At 43.0% G+C, this 23181-nt stretch overlaps 1 protein-coding gene across 4 annotated transcripts in view; it reads right to left on the reverse strand.

Moving 5' to 3' along the window:
- Window positions 1–23181, reverse strand: part of STAT6 (signal transducer and activator of transcription 6) — a 58734-nt gene that overhangs the window by 22982 nt on the left and 12571 nt on the right. For 2 of the 4 annotated variants that reach the window (XM_081851723.1, XM_081851721.1), the window contains exons 2-7: window positions 6120–6250; window positions 4103–4241; window positions 3185–3265; window positions 2816–2954; window positions 1629–1681; window positions 590–747 (exon numbers count right to left, since the gene is read on the reverse strand). In XM_081851723.1, the coding sequence (XP_081707849.1) occupies window positions 590–747; window positions 1629–1681; window positions 2816–2954; window positions 3185–3265; window positions 4103–4241; window positions 6120–6250 (701 nt within the window). Of the gene's footprint in view, window positions 1–589; window positions 748–1628; window positions 1682–2815; window positions 2955–3184; window positions 3266–4102; window positions 4242–6119; window positions 6251–15548; window positions 15572–21220; window positions 21242–23181 lie in introns of those variants that run through there. The other 2 variants (XM_081851722.1, XM_081851724.1) reach the window with 2 other exon arrangements.

Raw genomic sequence — 23181 nt, forward strand, 5'->3', positions numbered from 1 at the left:
GCAAATTCCAGAGGCCAGAGAGGCCTGGAGGGCTGCATTTAGTTCTTGGGACCCGAGGGTTAGAGAAACATCCAAGTTGATCAGCAAGGGTCCAGACAAGGGCTTTTCTGGCTATATGTATAGTTGCAGTGTTTAGGCAGAGCTGCATGTTTGCGGGATGCTGCAATTTTGTGGGAGTGTGCAGCGTGGTACTAGGCGAGGAATTCATCCTATGGAGTGTCAGAACTTTTCTTTTAAGGCTCACATACATAAATTTCTAGCACTTGTGACTGCTTTGCTCTAGCCACAGGACATACACAGTCCTGCATATGGTGTAAAAATAATTGAGAACACAGCAACTACATACCAGGCTCGTCTGGACACAGACTGGTCCAACAAGGGAGATTGCTTTGCCCCTTTTATATCTTAGGGGTTTGTTTAAGCAGCACGAAAGGGCCATAGGCACATTTAGACCTCAAGCTTCCTCACCATCAGCACTAACAATATGACTGGCTTTGCAACCTGAATTGGAAGAAACTCCTAACAGTGCCAAAATAGTAGTTCCCCAAATGAAACTATGCACTAACTAAGCTCTCCCTGCACTAATCACCTTTTCTGGAGTGGAGTCAAGTCCTCATCAAAGGGAGTTCCATTCCCAGCCAGCTGTTGCTGCCTCTTCCAGATCATAAGTCTCATCAGCACCATTTTCTTTGCACCTTCTAATTCATTAGCTGCTTTCAGGAACAGATTCTGAAGATTTTGGAGAGACTTAAACAAGAGACAAATAGGTTGGTAGGCATGAAGAAGACAACAAATGCTGTTGAGGCATAAATCAGATGTGCCAAAGAACAGGGTGAGGCAAAAAAGATCTTGGAGTGTGTTCCCAGTAGACTACTTCCCCCAACCACAGAGCCATCTGCCACCAACTGCCCTGTGGGGAGAGTCTTGGTGACTTATGGTATCCTTTATTGTGGCTTTAAAGAATGTATCTGAAAGTTACTTGTCACCTTCACAGGACCTGTATACTAAAAGGAGGGATATAAATAAGTAAATGATTCTGCACCAATCTGTATGCATGTTGTGTGTCCAGGGGTTAAATCAAGGTGGTTTAGGGCGTGGTCCAAAGGGCTGCATGCGGCCATTGAAACCTTTTTTGGAGGCTCTCAGCAACATTTGACTCCCCTGCCCCAGCTCTTGTGCCTCCTTCCCAAAGCCAGGTGCTGGGCTTTGGGAAAGAAGTGTGAGAGCTCTGACAGGGTCCCAGAGGCCTCCCAGTTCTTCCCAAAGCCTACTTAGCATTTTCCCAGCTTGGGGAAGGAGATGGGAGGACTCTAGGACCCTGCCAGAGCCTCATGCCTTCTTCCCAAAGCCTGGCACCCCACTTAGCCAGCTTTGGGAAAGCTGTGTGAATGATGGAGGGGGCATCAAATTTTGGCCTCGCTCCTCCCCACGCCATGCGACAAGGCAGTGTGCAGCCCATGACTTCCATGGCAAAGTACTCCTGTGGCTCACTTCTAATGAAGGGCCACAGGTTCCTTCTCCCCAATCTAGGTGATGGAAAGATATAAATCTTTTAAACAAAATCCATTCGTCAAACAAGAATGGTGTCTGCAGAATGAATGGACCACCATCATGAATGGGTTACTCACACTTTCTTGCAGGTTCTCCTGGGGTGAAAATTGCAGGTTCAGCTGCAAAGGAACTGAAGACCGTAAAATCATGATTAGCGTCTGCAGAAGAACTTCAGGCCTAAGTTAAGTTATCACAGAAGGACAAGGCAAGGACTTACTGCCTAGGGTCGTGGGTTCAAGACCCACTTTGGGCAAAAGATTTCTGCACTGGCGGCACTGGACTAGGGGATCCTTGTGGTCCCTTCCAACTCTACCATTCTATGAATTCTCTTTCTCTAAATTCATAGAAATCAGTTTGTCACAAGCTTCTCCATATGCAGAACAAAGCAGCAGCTGCATTCTACTCAGTCTACAACACACCCTCACCCACCAGTAACTTTGATACTGACAAGCATATGGTTTGCTGCTCTTCATGAGCAAAGAATGTATGGATCAGAAGCTGAGGGGGAGACAAAATGGGAGAAGGGGAGAAACTGGTTACATGGATTGCTAGCAGGAGCAGAGAGCCAAAGGGCTGGTAGGCCCTTGCCAATGCAGGGGGTTTGGTCCATGCAGCACTCTTGATTGGCTCAGAGTGCTTGTTTGTGGAAAGCCCCCCTAAATGTTTCCCAGAATAATGCAGTGAACTGGAACCTTGAGCCTCCTGCTGGTGAGACCTGGATCCCTTCCACCAGGCTAGGGCTCTTCTTGAAACCCATGCGAGGGTCATAGACCTCGTTTCGGAGGTATGTTCTTAACCTGAAACTGTTCTTCACCTGAAGCACCACTTTAGCTAATGGGGCCTCCCGCTGGTGCCGCGCCGCTGGAGCACAATTTCTGTTCTCATCCTGAAGCAAAGTTTTTAACCTGAAGCACTATTTCTGGGTTAGTGGAGACCTGAAGCGTCTGTAACCCGAGGTACCACTATATAGTGATCAAGTCCAGGACTCTTTGCAGCCCAGGGTGCTCCCATACAACACAGAAAGCCAGCAGCATTAGCATGGAACAACTGCCATTTTAAGGTAAGCCATTTCTGACCCCAATGCAAGAGTGGCAGTTTGCTCAGCCAACCTTTGGGGTTGTGGGGCCTATGAGGGCACTGGAGCAGTGAGGGGGCGGCATCAGAGGGAGAGAAGAACAGGGTGGCCAAAGTGAGGTGATGGTGGAAGAAGGCACCTGTCCCTGTGCATCCTCAAACCTGGCAGCGTTCATCTCTGCCTCCTCACCTCTTGCGTTGCCGTTCATCTGATTCAAGCTCTCCCGGAGTGCCTGGATCTCCTGCACTCTGTACTGCAGCTTCTGCAGACTGAACAGAAACCTCAGTTCTTCCCGTTGGCGCTGGATGAAGAGGGCCACATTCTGAAACTATAAGAAGCAAAAGTGAGACGTGGCACTTCCTGCTTCCATTTTCTACATATTTAATAGCTAAATAGCTATTGCTTTGTGAAATGCTGCAGAACAGGGGTAAACTGGGCAGTGAAGTTGCAGTGATCCTACAAAACAGTGGTGACAAGCAATCAGAAGAGGCTCAGCCTGAGGGCCCAGATGTAAAAGAAAGAAAGGACCAGCCGCCACACGTTGGCTATTCCTCTTACCTGTTGGGCTGCTGCTTGCTCTCCCTCTAAAATTCTTTTTATAGCCCCCACCAACTGCAGCGGCTCTCTCCGGTATCTATTCTAGAATTATTGGGAAGAAGACAAATGTTGTTAATGCTTGTGCCTCAAGCCACCTGTGAGGTTGTCCCATGGTTTATCCCCATCACAAGAATGGACTGAAATTGCTGTATAGACAAGAATGGGGAACCTGCGGCCTTATAGATGTTGTTGGACTACAGCTCCCATCATCCCTGGCTGTTGGGCAAGCTGACAGAGGCTAAAGGGAGCTGGAGTATAGCAACATCTGGATGGAAGGCCACAGGTTCTCCAGCACTTCCTTAGTGACCCTGGGAAGGAAGGGCACTCGGAGGCAACAAGCTGGGGTGGGTCATGTTCCCCAAAAGTGAACCCATACTGCAAGCTGTAAGCCCACCATTGTTTATTATGTCACACCTTGCCTAAGAAACTGGCTCTCAAAAAGCCTGGAAACTTAGCACATAATTGGTGAAGGGTTGTATCCGATGCTAGTCATGCTCAGAGCAGACCCACTAAAATGGCTAAGTTAGGCTCATTTATTTCAGTGGGTTTACCTTTCCTTCTCCCATGAAAGCCCTCCCTGAGGTTGCTTGGGGAGGTGTTCAGCAATCCTAAAACAGCAATCCTTTTCAGTCATCAAATCCACCCTGTTCCTAAGTTACCAAAGGCTAGCAAATGAAACCCAATCCTTACTGCCTCTTTCCTAAAGTTTTGAAAAACACACCTTCATTAGGTGTTCCAGTATAACAAACTGCTGCGTTGTCCACAAAAAGGGACAAGAAGGTAACGTAACAGGATAAAATTGGTAGAGCAGAAGGCCCTGTTTTGATCTGCCCCTCTCCAGCGCGGGCCTTTTTCAACAGACATCAGTCTCCTACATACCTCGATATTGGCAATGACCTGAAGCATTGGGCCAGTCTGGCAGTTTTTGTTGGCTAGGTCTTGCAGTCTCTCCACCATGGCAGACAGGAGCCTGTCAGCAAGAACAGCACAGAAGGTGTCTGAGCTGTTGATGAATTCCCTGAGGAGACCAGGAGAGTTGGGGCAAGCAGGAGTGGGGACAGGTTGAGAAAGAGAGAAGGAGAATTGGAGACTTGTCGGTCATTATTCCACAGCCAAATCCTCCCACTCCTTCCTTTTCAAAATTTTGTCCAAGCCACCACATCACCTCATAGGCCCCATTTCTCTCAAGCAACAAAACATGAAGAGTTTTTGTTTTTTGGCAAAGGCATTACTACACAGCCAGCCACTGGAGAAAGGACAACTCTCTGAGGCTCTGTACACACCATAATAAACCACATGGCTTCCCCCAAAGAATCCTGGGAACTGTAGTTTGTTAAGGGTGCTGGGAATTGTGGCTTTGTGAGGGTGCTAGGATTCTTTAAATGTCCTCAAAATTATTAATCATTTATCTAAATTTGTATACCATCCTTCATTCAAAGATCTCAGGGCGGTTCACAACATAAAAATACAGAACACCACAAAGTAAATAATAAAATCAATGAGAAAAACAAAACAAAAAAATACCCCCCCCCCCAACTATTGCCCTCTCTAGGCTCAAGTAGTATTATTCCTGTCAGGTCCTCATTTCCAAGGGAAATGTATGATGTGTACACAGCCTAAGGTTACACAACACTAACAGTATGCCTATACCTGTCTACTCTGAAGTAAATCCCACTCAAAAAAGGACCAGTATGAAAAAAATGTGGTTTTCTTTTTCAGTTATGTAAAAATGAACAAGTTATTTGGGCCTTCCTCCAGCATCGCATGTATCTGTGGGGAGAGGTTCTGGACCTAACAGCCCACCTCTGAGGGAGGATGATGTACAACGGGGAGCTAAAATGACTGCTTTTTTTGTTTACAGGAATGTAATTTTGATAATGCATGTTTTGGGGTTTTTTTTTAAAAAAATTATACTTTTTAGGTTTATACATTTCACTAATTTTACAAGCATTATGACATTTCAAAACTTAACTTCCTTCCCCCTCTTTCTGTGGTTCCTTAAATTTACTCTTAATATCTTCTGCATATTCAAATTACGGTAGTTTAATTTGCTCATTTATTCATCTTCTTTAAATATATACTCTTATGAAACTGCAGGTTATTACAACAATCCTGCCAAGGTTCTTATCTGTTTACATTTTATCTGTAAAAATTCAATAAACCATTACCATTCTTTTATAAAAAGTTTTACAATGTATGTTTTTTGGAACTGGAGTACTGCACTTTGTTGTTCTGTTTGCAGTTGTTTTATAACTGTTATTTGTTCTGAAAATCAATTTAAAATATTTTAAAAGAAAGAAGAAAGAAGCCCTCCCCCTTCAGTTCTATGGGACTTGCTCTTACGTAAACCTGTATAGCATTACAGCCTTTGTCTGCTGGCCAAAGGAGCAGGTCTGGAGAAGCTGGACCTGCATAATGTTCTTGTGCAGCTGAAGAGCCATTTCAGTAGACTTCCCCAGACTTCCAGATGGGGACTACAACTCCCATCATCCCTGACTACTGTCCATGCTGACTGCAGCCAATGGGAGTTGGGAGTCTAACAAGATCAGGAGGCTACTAGGTTGGGGAAAGCTTCTTTAAGAAAAATGACCTGAAATGTGATGGTGGTACAGGGAAGACATCACATTGCAACATCTTACCCTGAGTTAATTCACTGATGGCAAAACTACTGGTTTTATGTTTTTATATTGTTGTGAAACACTATGATATATTTTTATGACACAGCAGTATACAAATATTTCTGCAAAGAGGGAAAGCCCTACAAGGACACGTCTTCACTTTAATCTGTATATGAAGAACAGTTGTGCGGGATGAAATGAGGGAATGAATAGCAGTGCTGGGAGTTTGTCTGGAGAAAACAAAGCTGTTTTTGAACAATGCTCCTCTGTAGACTTACCAAGGCTGGTTTTCTAACCAGTCCCCCAGTAGGCATCGCAGGCTTCGAGGAAATTCTTCAAAGAGGCCACTGAATAGCTCTGGAGGCATGTCAGAGACAAGGCTCCACAGGGACATCTTGGAATTCGTCATCTGCAGTGGGAAAAGTAGAAGTTGGCTGTCACCACACTCAAGAGAAGCTACGGCACATTGGCCAATCTGAGAATGTCTTATTTACTGCTGAAAAAGGGCCTCTTTCCCCAACATCACGCCCCCCCCCCATAGACCATCTATGACAGTGTTTATATCCACAATAGGAACACGGGAGGCTGACTTATACCTGAGACATCAGTCCATCTGGCTCAGCACTTTCTACTTTTAACTAGCAGCAGTTCTCTAAGGTCTCAGGAAGAGAAGGTTTCTTGCTGCCTAATTCTCTTTAACTGGAAATGGACAGATTGGACGTCAAGCTTCCTGTCTGCAAAGCATCTGTTTTAGAAGTGAGCTGAGATCAGCTTTTAATAAGATGCTTGTAAAATATTCCAAGATTGCCAGCTCACTGCAAAGCTTTCTGGAATAATGATGATGATGATGATGATGATGATGATGATGATGATAATAATAATAATAATAATAATAATAATAATAATACCAGTTAATACCAGTTCTGATGAATAAAAAAGGAAGGCAGTCTGGTAAATTTCTCTTGAAAGCAAGTTTCTCAGAATAGCAGCAAAGGTAACCTATCTGTTGACTGCTAGGAAGGACACAGGCTACAACCATTGCTGTTGACAGCACCCATCCTGTGGAATTCCTTCCCCACAAAGGCCTGCCTAAGTCCTTCATTGCATGCCCTTATGCAGCTGGTGAAAACCTTCTTGCATGAGTTTACCCAGCAGCAGAGGTACACCTAGGCTCCCTTGTGCCCTTAGTAAGGAGCTAGATCGTGCCACCCCCATCCCTTGCGCCCTTCTAGCCACTCCAAGCCAAAGTGGAGGGGTGTGGTTTTTGTGCACCCCTGGACCTGCACTGTTGGTGGGGGCCAACCCGGCCAACCCCTTGGTAAGCCCCTGCCCAGTGGGAACAGAAAACTGATGCTAGCATTCTGTCCTATTGTAACTGAGAACTGGTCCACATTTCTGCTTGTCTCATGCCTGGAAAGCACGGGGCCAAGTTTTCCACTTGCTCGCTTTCTAGCCACGGGATGATTGGTTTTGCTTTTGCCTTGCCCCTTTCCTCCAGAAAAGCCACTCAAGTGCTAAAGGCAATCTGTTGAAAACCCAGTTGCTAAACCGCGGGTTTTCCCAGAGGAAAGCAAAGGGACAAACAGAGATGTGGATAATCCCTAAGCTGTTTTTAAATAAGTATATGAGTCCCTTTAGTTTATTTCAGTCTCACGGTATCAATGCATTTATGTAAACTGTAATCTGAACTACTTTGGGAAAAGGACACTTATTATAATAAGGTGACTGACCCTGTGTTTAAAAATGGATCAGTTTACAAATCCAGTGCAAAGTCTTTCCAAGGGATGTTTTATGGAGTCACTAACAATATCACCAAAGTCTGTAAATTTCCTAGTTGGAAAAACAAATCTGTCCAGTTTATAACACTTGGCAGTAATAGAAGTGGAATGTCTTTTTTTTTTTAATAATAATTTTTATTCAGTTTTTAAAACACATAATTAAAAAACAAACACATCACAAAATACAAACAAACATAAACAAATCAAACATAAATAAATTCATAATCTTATTTTCTTGTAACTTCTTTCAATCGACTTCCCCTTACCTCCCTTTCGCTGCATCCTTATTTTAAAATTTTTTAGCAACCCTTTAGTCAATTTATTCATTTAGTTCCCTTCATTAAATTCCCATAAATTTGTTAATTACAGCTGTAATTCTCTGCTTCTTACCCCTTGACATCTTAACACTCCTCAATTTTACAACAGTTTTTAAGATATATTTTAAATTTCTTCCAGTCTTCTTCCACTGCCTCTTTCCCCTGGTCACGAATTCTGCCGGTCATCTCTGCCAGTCCCATGAAGTCAATCACCTTTATCTGCCATTCTTCAAGAGTAGGTAGTTCTTGCATCTTCCAATACTTTGCCAGAAGAATTCTTGCTGCAGTAGTAGCATACATAAAGAAAGTCCTATCCTTCTTTGGCACCAATTGGCCAACCATGCCCAGGAGAAAAGCCTCTGGTTTCTTAGTAAATGTCCATTTAAGGACTTTCTTAATTTCATTATAGATCATTTCCCAGAATGCTTTCACCCTCGGGCAGGTCCACCATAGGTGATAAAAGGTACCTTCATTCTCATTACATTTCCAACATTTATTATTGGGCAAATGGTAAATTTTTGCAAGCTTGACTGGGGTCATGTACCACCTGTAGATCATTTTCATTATATTTTCTTTTAAGGCATTACATGCCGTAAACTTAACACCAGTGGTCCACAACTGTTCCCAGTCAGCAAACATAATGTCATGACCGATATCCTGTGCCCATTTAATCATAGCTGATTTCACCGTTTCCTCCTGTGTATTCCATTTAAGCAGCAAATTATACATTCTTGACAGATTCTTAGTATTGGGTTCTAACAGTTCCGTTTCTAACTTTGACCTCTCCTTCTGAAATCCTATTTTCCTGTCCTCTTTAAATGTCTCATTTATCTGATAATAATGCAGCCAATCTCGAACTTTGGACTTTAGTTTTTCGTAACTCTGAAGCTTTACCCTTTCACCTTCATATTCTAAGATTTCACAATATTTTGGCCATTTAGAATCCATAATAAGTTTTTTCACCCCCTTGGCTTCCATTGGTGACAACCACCTGGGAGTTTTAGTTTCCAGTAGATCTTTGTATCTGCTCCAAACATTATATAATGCTTTTCTAACAGTATGATTTTTAAAACCTTTATGATTTTTAAAACCTGTAATAGATGCTAGTCATGTATGCAGTAATAGAAGTGGAATGTCATCCATTCCCTCTCCTTAGAAGTTTTTCAACAGCTCAGACTGAAAATAATAATAATAATAATAATAATAATAATAATAATAATAATGCTGCATACATGCATTAGTAGGTTTTCAACTATTTTTTATCCAGTTAACTTCACTCTAACCCTTTTCCCTTCTAAGAGCCATTTTATAACCTCCTTGAAGGCTGTACACAATGCTACTCTAACGCAGAGGAGACCCACTGAATTGAATGAGCATGACTAACTTAGACTAACTTAGTTTGATTTTTTTTAAAAAAAACCCATGAAGAGTTTTATCAATCTTTTAATTATCTTAAAAGATAATTAAAGATAATTATTACTTTCCCACGTATAGTATAACACTATAACACCATACTGGGTTAATGTTAATGTTAAGTTATTATGTTGCTATAGTTTGATAATGCTATATAATGCACAATAGTGCTATAGTGTGATGGTGTTATAGTACTGTGTGTGTATGTATGTATGTATGTATGTATGTATGTGTATATGTATATTTGCCAGAAAAGCATTCTAGAAATAGTTAAAAGACAGGTTAAAGAAATCAAACAACAGTTATCAAATGGAAACCCCCCCACCCCACCCCCAAAATGTCATACTGAATTTGTGTTGAGCTATGATGAGTTCACTTTCTGAACAGGCCACTGCCCACGACAAAACCTCACCTTTTAAAAAAGGCATGAGTTGTGCTAAAGGCATTTACACTTGCACAGATGATGCTATTCTTCCATTTGTCTGTGATCCAAAAAAGGAGGAGGAACCACAGGAAAAATTCAGGATGATATGGACAGGGGGGGGGGCAGGGTTGGATGCCCTGCAGAAAGCTAATGAACAAAGCACAGCAAATCCACACAACTGCACCAGGTTCACCACTGAGCCCAATGCAAGGTGCCAATGTGTAAAACCCTAAATAACTTAGGATCCAGTTATCTGAAGCAGCACCCCCCCTAATATTATCCTGCACTGAGATCTGCTGCTGAGGCCCTTTGTGCTGTGCTGTTGCCCAGCAGAGTCCGAATGACTGGGAATTCATTTTTAAAATGATGAAAAACTGCTGCTCCTTGTGGTCTCTGGGGTGAGTTAGTGATACCATGAAGTTTACAATCAGCTGGTTTTCTGCACCAGGGTGTGGACAAATCTGTCAATTTCAGATTTTTTAATTGTTCTAATCTTAAACGGAGTTCTCCGCATTTCCACATCAGTTTGCATTTTTTTAAAAAAGCTCATGAGAACTCATCAGCATTATATTGTTTATTTCTCTGATACACATACTTCTGTATACAATTTTCTCCAATATACACATTTTTGCAAGTAATTCCCCATATGCAATGCAGTTTTGTATATTATTTTCACTAACATATGCATTTTTATGCACCCATTAATAATAATAATAATAATAATAATAATAATAATAATAATAATAATAATATTTTTTATTTCTACCCCGCCCTCCCCGGCCAGAGCCGGGCTCAGGGCAGATAACACCAGTAAAATTACAATAAACATAATAGGGGGGGGAAACCAATTTAAAATGCGGCCTCATTTTAAAAGTAGCCCATAGATAAAAACTGTAAGGGGAGGGAAACATAAGGGTCAGACTGAGTCCAAACCAAAGGCCAGGTGGAACAGCTCTGTCTTGCAGACCCTGTGGAAAGCTGTCAAGTCCCGCAGGGTCCTAGTCTCTTGTGACAGAGCATTCCACCAAGTCGGGGCCAGTACTGAAAAGGCCCTGGCCCTAGTTGAGACCAATCCAACCACCTTGCGACTTGGGACCTCCAAAAAGTTGTCATTTGTGGACCTTAAGGTCCTCCGCGGGGCAGACCAGGAGAGGTGGTCCCGTAGGGATGTGGGTCCTAGGCATATGCACCCTAGCATATGCATTTTTGGACACATTCCTTGGCTGGAGAACTGCATCACAAATTCAGACAAGTGCAACATTTTAAGGATAACTGAATTTCACTTTGCACAATGTTCCAGAAAGTGCAGATGAGGGAATTTTGTATTAAAATGTGAACTGAACTGAATCCCCAGCATCCCTATATGCACAGCTAGAAAAAGCTGGTTTCCCTGTAGCTGGATCTAAGAGAGAAGACTGCACATCTAAACAAAACATGGCAAGCTGGATTCCACAGTGGACATTCACCTCTCAAATTCAATCAATCAAACAAACCTTTATTGCATTAGCATACAGCCATAGCAGGATAAAAAAAAAATGCTAGAGACAAACAACCAAACAAAATTCAAAGCGATATTACTGGGGTTATGACATTTAAATTACCCTAAGACAATAATGTAAAGATTTAGTTGCCAGCGCCGGGAATCTAGAATGCGAATGTATATAAAGCATATAATGGCCCCAAAATAGGCTCGGGACATTAGGTTAAAAAGGTAGTAAAAGAATTAAGACAGGTCCAGGTCTAGGACACACTACCCCGTCAGAGTAGCCCTGAGTTTCAAGGCCTGCACTATAAAGATTGCCACCCCACGTGTAACTTGGGGATTTGCGTCCACAAGAAGCGATTTCAAACAGTCTTCCTTAGATGTGATGGTGGACGGGATCAAGAGGAGGAGCTTAGTTCTTATTAGCTCATAAATAGGGCAGTAGGAAAAGAAATGTATGAAGTCCTCTACTTCATTCATTGTGCATGGACATAGACGCTGAGTAATAGGGGTCTTAGAGTAAATCCCCGGCAGGAAGGCCGTGGGTATAGAATGGAAACGGGCCATGGTAAACGCTCTTCTCACCTCTCAAATTATGTACATCAGTAGACAAAGTTCCACACCATCCCTCAGCTGAAGAGCATTCAAGCTCACACTGCAGCTCTTGGAAAGGAGCACGAATAACTCCTTGAAAGACACCTAACCAAACAATTCAGTACTCCTGGAAAGAAGTTTAGCACTCAAGCAGTTTTTTGTTTCTCTCTAGGGAGCAGGGAGCAGCTCTTCCCAGTGTAAACAAGAAGAAAAACTAGAGTAGAGCTGCCAGGTTGTAATCTGGAGATTTAACAGATCAGTACCAGCAAAATAGGATGCAGCATAGTCTCTCCTGCCCCACCATCCTCCTCTGAGCCTGTTGCACACCCTTGCCTAGGGGAGCAAATAATAAAATCAATTAAAATACTGTAAAATAAAAGCTCTTGTTATTGTCCTGTAGCAGATCTCTTAGATCTCCAGCTTTATCCCACTAGAAACTCTAAGCGGGGTGGGGGGGTGGGTGGGGGGAGGACTAACAAACTAGGAAGCAAGACTTTAGAGGATGAATAGTTAATGCAAATGGAGTGTTAAGTGTACACTCTGTACACGAGGTAAAGGGCTGAGGAAAACAGGTATCAGTACCCCACTCTCTCAGCCCCAATATAGTAAGACAGAAAAAGGAGAATCTAGGATTATTTTCTTCTGTGTTAGGATGTCAGGCGACTTGCACCATGCTACTCACTCATACATACAAGGTTATAAGCCTAGAATCCAGAGAGATCTGTCCTGTACATTTAAATCCCCCAAATGCATCAGGAAAGCAATGCAGCGAAGTCTGTTCCTTCTCCGGGAGTCTTGTCATCTGCACCTCTCCCCCACCCACTTCCACCCTACTCCTCCCTCAGCTGCTGCAGTGAGCAAGTGTCACACAACAGGAAGGAGACGGGGCGGGGTGTGGGTGGGTGGGTGGGTGGACAAAGAAACCACAACATTTGCAGGCTACATGGCAACCCTATCTACATAAACTTTTGTAACTCTCCAGTCTGAATAGCTTATTGCACTGCCTTGCCTCATCTCTTGCCTCCTTTGCTCTGAGCATAGGAAGAGCCCTGCTGGATTAGGCCAAAGGCCCATCTAATCCAGCACACTGTCTCACACAGCAAACCCTGTGCCACTCCGAAACCCCACCTAGTTCCCACCCTGGAGAAGCTCCTCCCTCCACCGCCAATTGCTTCAATTGGCTCAGCAACTAGCCAAGCTGTTCCAAAAATCCTGAAAAGAGGGAAAGAGGGGCATAGTGATCTTAGCGCCTGGTCTAAAGGCACAGGAGCTAGAAAAGGATCTAGGGTTCTTAATAGAGCACAAGTTTAGCACAAGTCAACAGTGTGGTGAAATGGCAAATAAAGCTGGGCTGCATCAACGTAAGTGCAGTGTCCTGATCAAAGGAAGTCATAGCACCACTCTATTCTGCCTTGGTCAGACCACATCTGGAGTACGGTGTCCAGTTGTGGGCATCACAGATGAAGAAGGATATTAATAAACTGGAAAGTGTGCAGAGGAGGGCAACCAAGATGATCCAGGGTCTGGCAACCAAGCCTTATGAAGAACAGTTGAAAGAAGAGACTGAGAGGAGATATGATAGTCATCTTCAAATATCTCGAGGGCTGTCACATGGAAGATGGAGCACACTTGTTTTCTCCTGCTAGAACCTGAACCAATGGAAAGGAGATTGCGACTAAACATCTTGAAGAACTTTTTAATGGTAAGAGCTGTTCCACAGTGGACAGACTCCCACGGAAGATGGTGGACTTTCCTTCATTGGAGGTTTTTAAGCAAGAGTTGGATGCTGTACTGTTTTTAACACTTCATTGGAAGTCGCCCAGAGTGGCTGGGGAAACTCAGCCAGATGGGCGGGGTATAAATAAATTATTATTATTATTATTATTATTATTATTATTATTATTATTATTATTATTATTATTGCCATCTGCCATGGATGCTTTAGTTAAGATTCCTTTCAACTCTACAATTCTATGATTCTATGAAGCTAGCGCCTTGCTGAAACTAAGCAGTTCTGGGTCTGGTCACCCAGCGCCTGGGCCTGAGCATCACATACATGCCACCTTGGGTCCCATGATGGAAAAGATGGGATACAAATATGTAAGAAAAGAAAACAAGACTTGTAAGGAAACACCAAGGATTGCAAATTCCATGTTACACTGCAACCCTGTGCCACAATGGGCTGCGGAACACAAGGAGCGGAAGAAGGAAATACTTAACCCAGAATTGGGGAACCTTTGGCCCTCCAGTTGTTGCTGAACTACCAATGCCAGCAAGTATAGCCAACGGTCAGGGATGATGGGAGTTGAAGTTCAGCAACAAGCAGGGGAAGGCTCTCCATCTCCGACTTCCCTCCCTACCCATTTCCCCCTAAAACTCCCTGCACAAGCTGCTTTAGGGTTCTGGACCCATTTGGGAGGAAAGTCTCAGAAGTGGAAGGGTTAAGCATTCCCTCCCCAAGGCTTTTTGCATGAGAGATACTTTTCCTGCACAGACTTATGTGGGTCTGTGGCTGGATAGGGACACATACATCAACTGTGAAGTATGCAGTGGGATGGCTGGGTAGCAGAGCTCACTCCATTGGCTTCGATGTGGCAGACCAGCTCCACCAGACCTCCTCTACTGTCAATTGCCAACTGGGTGCAAGTGCACCTGCTTTTAAAGGGGCTGAGTTTGCATGATTAAAGAAAAAGGTCAAAGTGCAGGTAGGGCAAGGCGAAGCTTCACCCAAGTCAGGAAAAGAAAGCTGATGAAGTATGCCTTAGGGATGTGGGTGGAGGGACTGATGGTTTATGGCAGGGAAGTCAAAAGGTTTTCAGAGGACTCAAGAAAAATAACAAGCCCGGCATTTCACTATGTTGAGCCTAGAGCTTCCACAGCTGACGTAGGTTCCCCCACTTCCAAAAACCAACCCCTGCACTGAAACCCAAGATGTACTTCTGCTCCACTGGGCATATCCAGTGAACAAATTCCCTGCCTTTTATAAATTTGAATGATGTTTTAGTTTGATGATGATGCACACCACCATATTTTTCTATGAGTTGGTGGTTTATACTCCTATAAACAAAGCAGTCATCCTGCCAAGTGGTGAAGTACTTCCTTGCCACCCTTCTGCATTACATCAGAAATCCAGAAGAGGAATGGCAAAATCCTTTTCCAGTCCTGGTAGGCAGTTTGGGAATGGGGAGGAGAGCTTTCTGGCAGCCCTTTGTAAAGGAGGACTCGTGGCCACCCTAAGCGCACCACCCTTGATGCCGTCTGCTCAACCTGTCAGCCTCCCACAGATGCCTTTTCAGCTTTAGAACTTCCACTGGGAGCCATGCTCATGCATTTCCTCCTAACTTCTAGTTTGGCTCAGAGATAATCCATTTGCTGAACAGTTAAATGTACACTGTGGAAAGTTGTCACTTGGTAAATGCTGTGCATCCGAATTGCATACACACACCTCCCAAGCCCAGATTAGGCTCTATACACTTCACCCACAAACAGCCCCTGATTTGAGAGTACATCATGATGTTATAGCTGTTCTATGTTAAAATTAACTTGCGGACGTGCCCTTTCTCATGTTTTCCAAAAACAAGCCATCCCATGAGAGTTAAGCAGAGTTCTCTTCAAACAAGCCAAAGTAGATTTAAGAATCTGTCGTGCTTCTTAGTTATTTTTAGCAAGCTTTTCTGATGTATTTAGACTCAACTTACTTAAAACCCACTTGCTAATGATTCTCCTCCTCCTCCGAGGTCTATGCTTCAAGTGTGAATCTTGAGGTTACCATGGCACAAAACCACCACACACACAACAACGAAAAAAGTGTTAATGAATCAAGAAAGCAGCTCAGGATGAAGCGATTCTGCATATCAATAATATATTTATATTACGTCAATGTGGCAGAGTAGCCAAGCATTGGGCTTGAATGGTGGAGACCTGCCCTTCAGATCTTCGCACAGCTATGAAACTTAGTTGGTTGCTCAGCTCCCATCCATAAGCCATGGGGATTGCACAAAGGAATCTCTTGGTGGGATTGTATCTGTAATTCAGGGGTCGGCAAACTTCTTCAGCAGGGGGCCGATCCACTGTCCCTCAGACCTTGTGTGGGGCCAGACTATATTTTGAAAAAAATATGAACAAATTCCTATGCACACTGCACATCATCTAGTTCAACCCCATGCCTAGGCTTTTTACCAACCCCTAGGCTTTTTACCAATCCCTAGGCTTTTTACCAACCCCTAGGATGGGAACAGGGCGGAAACAGATAAAACTGCCTTGATAACTATGAGCTGGACCAGGTTGGTTTTTTTGGGTTTTTTTGTAAGATTTTTCTCACGGCTCACCCTACAAACCTTCCCCCCACCCCCCGCAGTTGCTCAGCTAGTCATCTACAGGAGTTTGGTTTGTGTGAGAAGAACGAAAGTGAGAAAAGGCTGAACGCCAAAACTAAATAGGAATGGGGATGCCACGGCACACGGGTTGAGAACCACTGCACTAAGGGCTCAGCCACACTTACTGTTTGCTCTGTGCTTTCTAGGCAGAGCTCTGAGATTTCCTGGTCCATGTCCAAGCACTCCCCTCGCTTCCCCCAAGAAAACCCACTCTGGAACGTTGAATCGGAGCAAACAGCAATTTAGGTTTTTTGCAGATTCCTGTTTGCTCCAGTGCAGCAGTAAACAGCGGGTTTTCACAGGGAAAGCACTGGGGTAAAATAAAAATAAAAAATGGGGGGACCTGGAAAGCCTGGACCTGTGTCTAGAAATGTGGAGCAAAGGTACAGGTGGATGAACCCTAACACAGTTACCACTCGGATAAAATTTGCATTTGATCCTGTTATTTAAAAACACGTCTTTCAAAAAAGTAGAGGGAAGAAAAATTTACATGAAAGGGGTCAAAAGTATGGATCTGTAAGAGATCCTGTAGAGCAATTATGTTATTTTAAGCACTTACTAAAGGTAAAAGGGGAAGAAGCACAAACACCTGAAAGGAGCAGAAATCTCACACTAGGCAGGTTTGCCACAGCAAAAGGCAAGATGACTTGATGATTTAAAGGTACAATCTCTGACCAGCGCAAGTGTGTGGCTGAGGTCTTTAACCTGAAGATTCAGAAGTTCTTGTTTCTCCAACTAAGCTCCTCCAGACAACCTATTTATTCAGCATTCTAATTTGCTTACACATTGGTTAGATTATGGATGGTCCTTACTGAGCATCCAATCTAATTTGCTTATGGGGTGGTTAAACAACCATTAGGATTTGTCTTGTATTCATCCCAATTTTCTTGCAGGACGCTTACATGTCCTTTAATCATTTGTTCATTCCGCACTTTTCAATCATTTCCTAGTCACTTTCCAAACCATGCAAAGTCTTTTTTGGTTTTTTTAAGTGGATCTGTTGTGCTAGGGCAACAGAGCGTTTTAATCCACTTTAACTGTGCAAACATAAAGTTCTGCTATGCACTTTAATGCCCCTTGCAATATATTGGCTAGAAGTACCCTCAGACAGGGGTGAAAGTAGGCTTTATTTCACCCGGGTCAAAGACCCAATTTGGCACCCCCCCACACACATTTGCATACACACACACACACATATGCTGGGAGGCTTCATCCGGGGCAATAAACCTGGCTAGCCCCGTCCTCCGTAGCTATGGCTCTGCTCTCAGAAGCACACATTATTTTAGTTTATGCATATGTCTGAGAATCAGTGTCAGCATCCCAGCTGCGGGAATGGGTAACACATGCTACTCATCAGATCCTGGCAATTTCCTGACAGCACTAAAATCTCTCTTCACTGCCAAAAAAGCCTCCAATGAGCTAGGCCTTAGCCCACTCTTTCCCTACAAAACCAAGAACTGTGACAAAAAAACTGATCACACCACAAAGAATAGAAAGTCTTTTCTGCACTTTTTCCTCTATATGTGTGCCAGTTTTCTCTGGTGTGTGAACCCAACACTGCCCTGGAGTTTATCTGCCAATTGCATTAGTTTGGCTGGTTGAAAGTCAGCTTCACTGCTTTGACAACTAATTCTAGAACTATTTTGCTATCATATATGGCAGGGCCAAAAGACATGAGGACCTCCAGATGGTCATGGACTGCAACTCCCATCATCCCTGACTGTTGACTTTGCTGGCTGGTCTGATCGGAGCTGGAGACCAACAACATCTGGATGGCCTCAAATTCTTCACTCAGTGTACCCAACATTAGTCTGAGCAGACCAGTTGAAATTAATGGGAGTGACTAAGTTAGGCTTGTTAATTTCAGCAAGTCTTCTCTAAGTAAAACCACTGAAGTGTTCTATTATTCTATTGCTGCAGTTTAGAGGCCCAGTTTCCTCCAGTCTGGCTCCTTCTTGACTTCCTAAACCAGGTACCTGCTTCTCTGAAGATTCAGGAACAAGAAATCAGAAGCAGGGTAGAGGAGTTTGGATTTGATATCCCTCCTTTCACTCCCTTTAAGGAGTCTCAAAGCGGCTAACATTCTCCTTTTCCTTCTTCCCCACAACAAACACTCTGTGAAGTGAGTGAGGCTGAGAGACTTCTGAGAAGTGTGACTGGCCCGCGGTCACCCAGCAGCTGCTTGTGCAGGAGCGGAGACGTGAACCCGGTTCACCAGATTATGAGTCCACTGCTCTTAACCACTACACCACACTGGTTCACCAGGGGCCCCTGGAGCCAGCTGCTGTACCACACTAAGAAGAAATGCAGGGGTCCCCTATCCAGAAATGACCAAGGAGAGTACTGCATCTGAATAATTTGGTCCAGATTTTTCAGTATATATTAGCACTGTATTCTAGGGAATGTTTTTACACTCTTGTGTTTCAGAGTTCTTATTTTATCCTCAGCATTCTGACCTCTTCACCTGAAGCACGGCTGGTCCCTTTGCTGTCTTCCTTCAACTCTGAATAACACGAGGCAGCTGGGTCTAGCTGTCCTCCAGCTACTAGAAATAATGAATGACTATTAAAAAAATATGTCAGCCTCCCGATGAAGCATCTGAAACAATCAGGATGTACTTCAATGTGTGATTCTGCCTGTAGCGGTTTCAAGCTTTTACAGTAAGTCAAGCCACTGCATTTACTCATTAACTATTACAAGGGAGAGGGTCAGAAACCAGCTAATTTAGATAGTAGGGGCAAGACTGCAGTTAAGAGGTACTTAACAAAGAGCCATTTATAGCACACTATTGCAACAGCTATTATCACATGTGCAACAAAATCCACCAGCAAAAAGGCTGGAAATCTTTTTAATGAAATGAAATAAAATAAAGGTTTATTGACATAAACAAGGAAATCTTGAGACAGGTAGACATAGCTCTCATTTACGCCCAGATTTATAATGGGGCAAATGGGGTAACTGCACCAGGGCCCCTGCCTGTAGGGGGCAGAGGTTCTGAACTGTCACTAAAAAGAAGCAGAAATAAGACTCAAAGCCTACTAGAAAGTTATAAAGGAAAATATGAAGGCACCCTTCTTTTTTCCATACACACAAATATTCATGTATTCAATTGTAAGCAAGCAAACAAAGAAACAACTAGCAGCCCCTCACCACCACCTAAAAGCCCATTCCCACCATCCCAAGCAGACCAACAGATTGCAAATACTCTAAATCACATTCCCAGGTGCAGGCAGGCCCACAAAAAGAGAAGTAAGTAATTTAAAACAAAGTACCTTTCCACAGATTTAGAAGTTCAGCATTGGAATCTCTGGAATACAGTTATTTCTGGAAACAAAAGTGCAGACACCCTTCTAAGTAATTTCAAAGAGATAAGGCGGCCTGGCTGTTTCTACGTTTCACTATGTACAGACCATGTACTGGAAGAAGCAAAGATCGCCAGTGTCGAAGCAATGATTCTTCAACATCAACTTCACTGGACTGGTCGTGTGGTGCAGATGCCTGATTATCGTCTTCCAAAGCAACTCCTCTATTCCGAACTTAAAAACGGAAAGCACAATGCTGGTGGACAACAAAAGAGGTTTAAAGACTGTCTCAAGGCAAATCTAAAAAAAATGTAGTATAAACACTAACAACTTGGAAACACTGGCCAAATGGAGGATTTTGACACAAGTTGAACTTACTAGTATTTATCAAGAAAATCACATGAACAAAAGACCTATTAGAAAGGAATCAACACTACACCTAATACTGTTTTGTGTTGGGCATTGGGGCGGGGGGGGGGGGCAGGGACCAAGCAGTTGGTAGCTGGTTTAGGGAATCCAGGGCATGGATTTTAACTCACTGAAATTCATTTCATCTGTCCAACACCTCTCAGTGTCGCAAACTCTGTCTTTATTGCTTCTTCCAGCAACCAACCCCTCCAACAACAGACTGCATTAAAAAAAAATAATAAAAGCCCAAATTCAAGCCATACATGTTATCTTCAAAGAGGGGGGAAACCAAGATATGACAAATGCTCACTTGCAGGCTTCCTGTTAATTAGCATAAGTGCAGAATATGTATTTCCCCTCCAGTCCACCCAAACAGTGTTTCAGACCTCTCTCACATATCCAAGGTACAGAATTTTAGAACAGACATTTATTAGGGTTTTTTTTTTCCTTTATAGGAAAATGCATGATGCCTCGGCAAACATATAGGTTGAGTAGAGGGGCAGCAAGCTTCCAAGCAGGGTGGCAGTACTCGTCTCAAAGCATCATTGATCAAGCTCCCCCAAACCTTTCTTTTTTAAAATAAAATTTTAACAAATTTAACAGAGAAAAAGAAAAGGAAAAAACCCACACCAGCTCACATTGAGAATACATATAGGTTAAGCAGATGGGGAACAAGCTTCCCAGTTCCAAACAACATCAGTCAAGCTCCCCAAAGCCTTTCCTTTCTTTCAAAAGAGTATTTTATAAATTTACAAAGGAAGGAACACAGAGAAAACAAAACAATAGTGAAAAGAAAACGCACCCACCAGCTCACACTAAGAGAATATAGTAACCATCAATATAGCCATCGTAATTTGAACGTATAAGATATCCAAATGTCCAAATCCACACAGAATGCTTCTATCCACCTTAAACCTCTTAACAATCTTTTCCAGCAAGCACAAAACACACAGATTGTTCCCCTTTTTTGCCCACACTGAAACCACAAAAGCTGCTTCTTTTTCAGCCCCCACTCAGGCACGAAGACATGAATTCTAGCATCTTGGCCATAAAAATACATTAATCAAAAATCTATTGTATACCAGGAAGTGCCAGGCTATGTTTAGGGAGTCCCGTTCTGCAAATCACAGAACACCTTCACGAAAAAAGGAAAACAATCACAATGTCATTTGTGACCCTTCTGTAACAGATCTTTCTACTGCACTGAAAAGTGCTAATTTAAACTGTCATGTCCTTTAAGAATCTGAACACTATCAAATGCCAGATGTCATTAAAAAATCATACTTGCATCTCTTTATCTTCCTGCCTCTCCCCCTGCCGCCAATGTTACCAACTCCCTTTGGGAGGTAGATTGTACTGTATTATAAAGTACTTGCACATAATTTGCTGCCCATCTGATAATACCAGTAACAACAACAAAAAGACTTTAAAACTTTGCAAACACTGAACCAGAGCAGCTGGGGGAAAACATCTCCTTTGCAAAGCAACTAGCAGCCAAAACCTAAACACAATAAATTATGGAAGTAAAATATATTCTACTGAAGCCAACAAGATTTCCAGCCAAGACCTGAGGAAGTGCCAAGTAAAGTTTGATTGGCCATGATTTCAATTTCTGTTCATTTCAGTTGAACCCTAAAAACAAAAGAATGCATTTTTTTGCAGGCGGTTGTAGCAAATGTTTGTTAACATAAGAATGTAATTCCGAAGGCAATTGGAGAGGAAGAGAAACGGGATTGCAGAACGACCTCTCCCTCTGCTCTGCGGAAAGACAGGCAACTTTTGGATCCTCCTTGAAATCTTTGCATCTCAACTGATTATTTCAAGAACTCTGTAGTTTCGTACCTGAGCTTTCTTTTTTCCTCTGCCCTCCCAATCCCTTTCCCTTTTGTGTTGAATCTTTTAGATTGTAAATCTGAGGGATGGGACTGCTTTATCACTGACGTTCAACCATTTTTGGTTGAAGAGTAGGATTGGAATGCTTTAAATAAATACATAAATAAAAATTAATGCAAATATGAAGAACCTGATTTTCATCAGCTTTCCTTTCAGGATACGTCACCCAGAGCCCTTTCAAGGTTACTATTCAGTGGATTAGCTTTGGTAGACAGACTCCCATTAAGACCCTCCTTTTACTTTCCTTGCCAAGCAGGAAAGAGAGTTTTAACTTGCCTTGGTTGCTTGCACAACAGATCCTGTAACATGATTCCATCTCTGACTTGAACCACTGGCATTGCCTTTTTCTTACTTACTTCCTGCCCGCCCCCCCAACCAAAGTGCTAATAATAAAATAAAATAAATCAACCAGCAAATGCTCATTTTTTTCTGCAATGCATTGATATTGCTGGCATGGTAATACCTGCTTAAATTTTGCCCTGGCCATAGGGACACAGACTGTGGAATTGTTATGGGGAATATTACATCGTGTAGGACCACAGAAACAGACCCACTTTCAAATTAAAATATTGTTATGAGTTTGTGGGTACCAGACACCCATAATTCTGGAATTTAGTAAGTGTTGGAGTTTAATCGATGTTTGGGAGTATTAAGATGTTGAATTTAGCAGTGTCAAGACACAAGCCAAACCAGTTTTTCTGTGCTAAGGAAATCACTAGAGACAGACCATCAGCAGAGAACAGGGAGGTGGGACATCAGCAAAGCAAAGATTCTGCGCCAGCCAGCAAATGGGGAGAGCCCCTCCCTGAGCTCTGAGACTGTTAATCAGAAGACAATGCCAGAGGTTTTTTTAGGAGGACATTTTTTGGATTTGAGTTGGCTGTGGTGTGATTGAGGGGAGAAGGTGTCAGTCTGTGAAACACCACAAGCTGGAGAGCAGGTGGGGAGGAGGTCAGAGCACAATGTGGGCTGACAATGCAAATCCAAGGCAGCAGCAACAGGAGAATCAGAACCCTTAGGGAGTGTAATGCTTTGAACTCTTCCATCGTAGGCTCAGGTTTTATATATGTGTAAATAAAGCATACGTCCTAAAGACACCACAGTCTCTGCTGGGACTCATTTCCGGAGGAAACACCCCTTGGAGACTGGGGTGGCATGTAACAATATGAACCACACTGAATTTCTCTTCTATCCCTAAAGGGGATAGAGAAAGGATTCAAAACAGAGAGGCTCAAAAGGAATGGGACCCGGGGGCCTGGAACTGTAGAGTCCTAAACTTTACTTAAAACGTGCTTGCATATCTTGTCACATGGGAACATCTGTAAAGTCAACATCTTTCTGTGCTGCAAAAG

The sequence above is a fragment of the Podarcis erhardii genome (genome assembly GCF_964252035.2).
Source record: "Podarcis erhardii genome assembly, chromosome: 2".
NCBI lineage: Eukaryota > Metazoa > Chordata > Lepidosauria > Squamata > Lacertidae > Podarcis > Podarcis erhardii.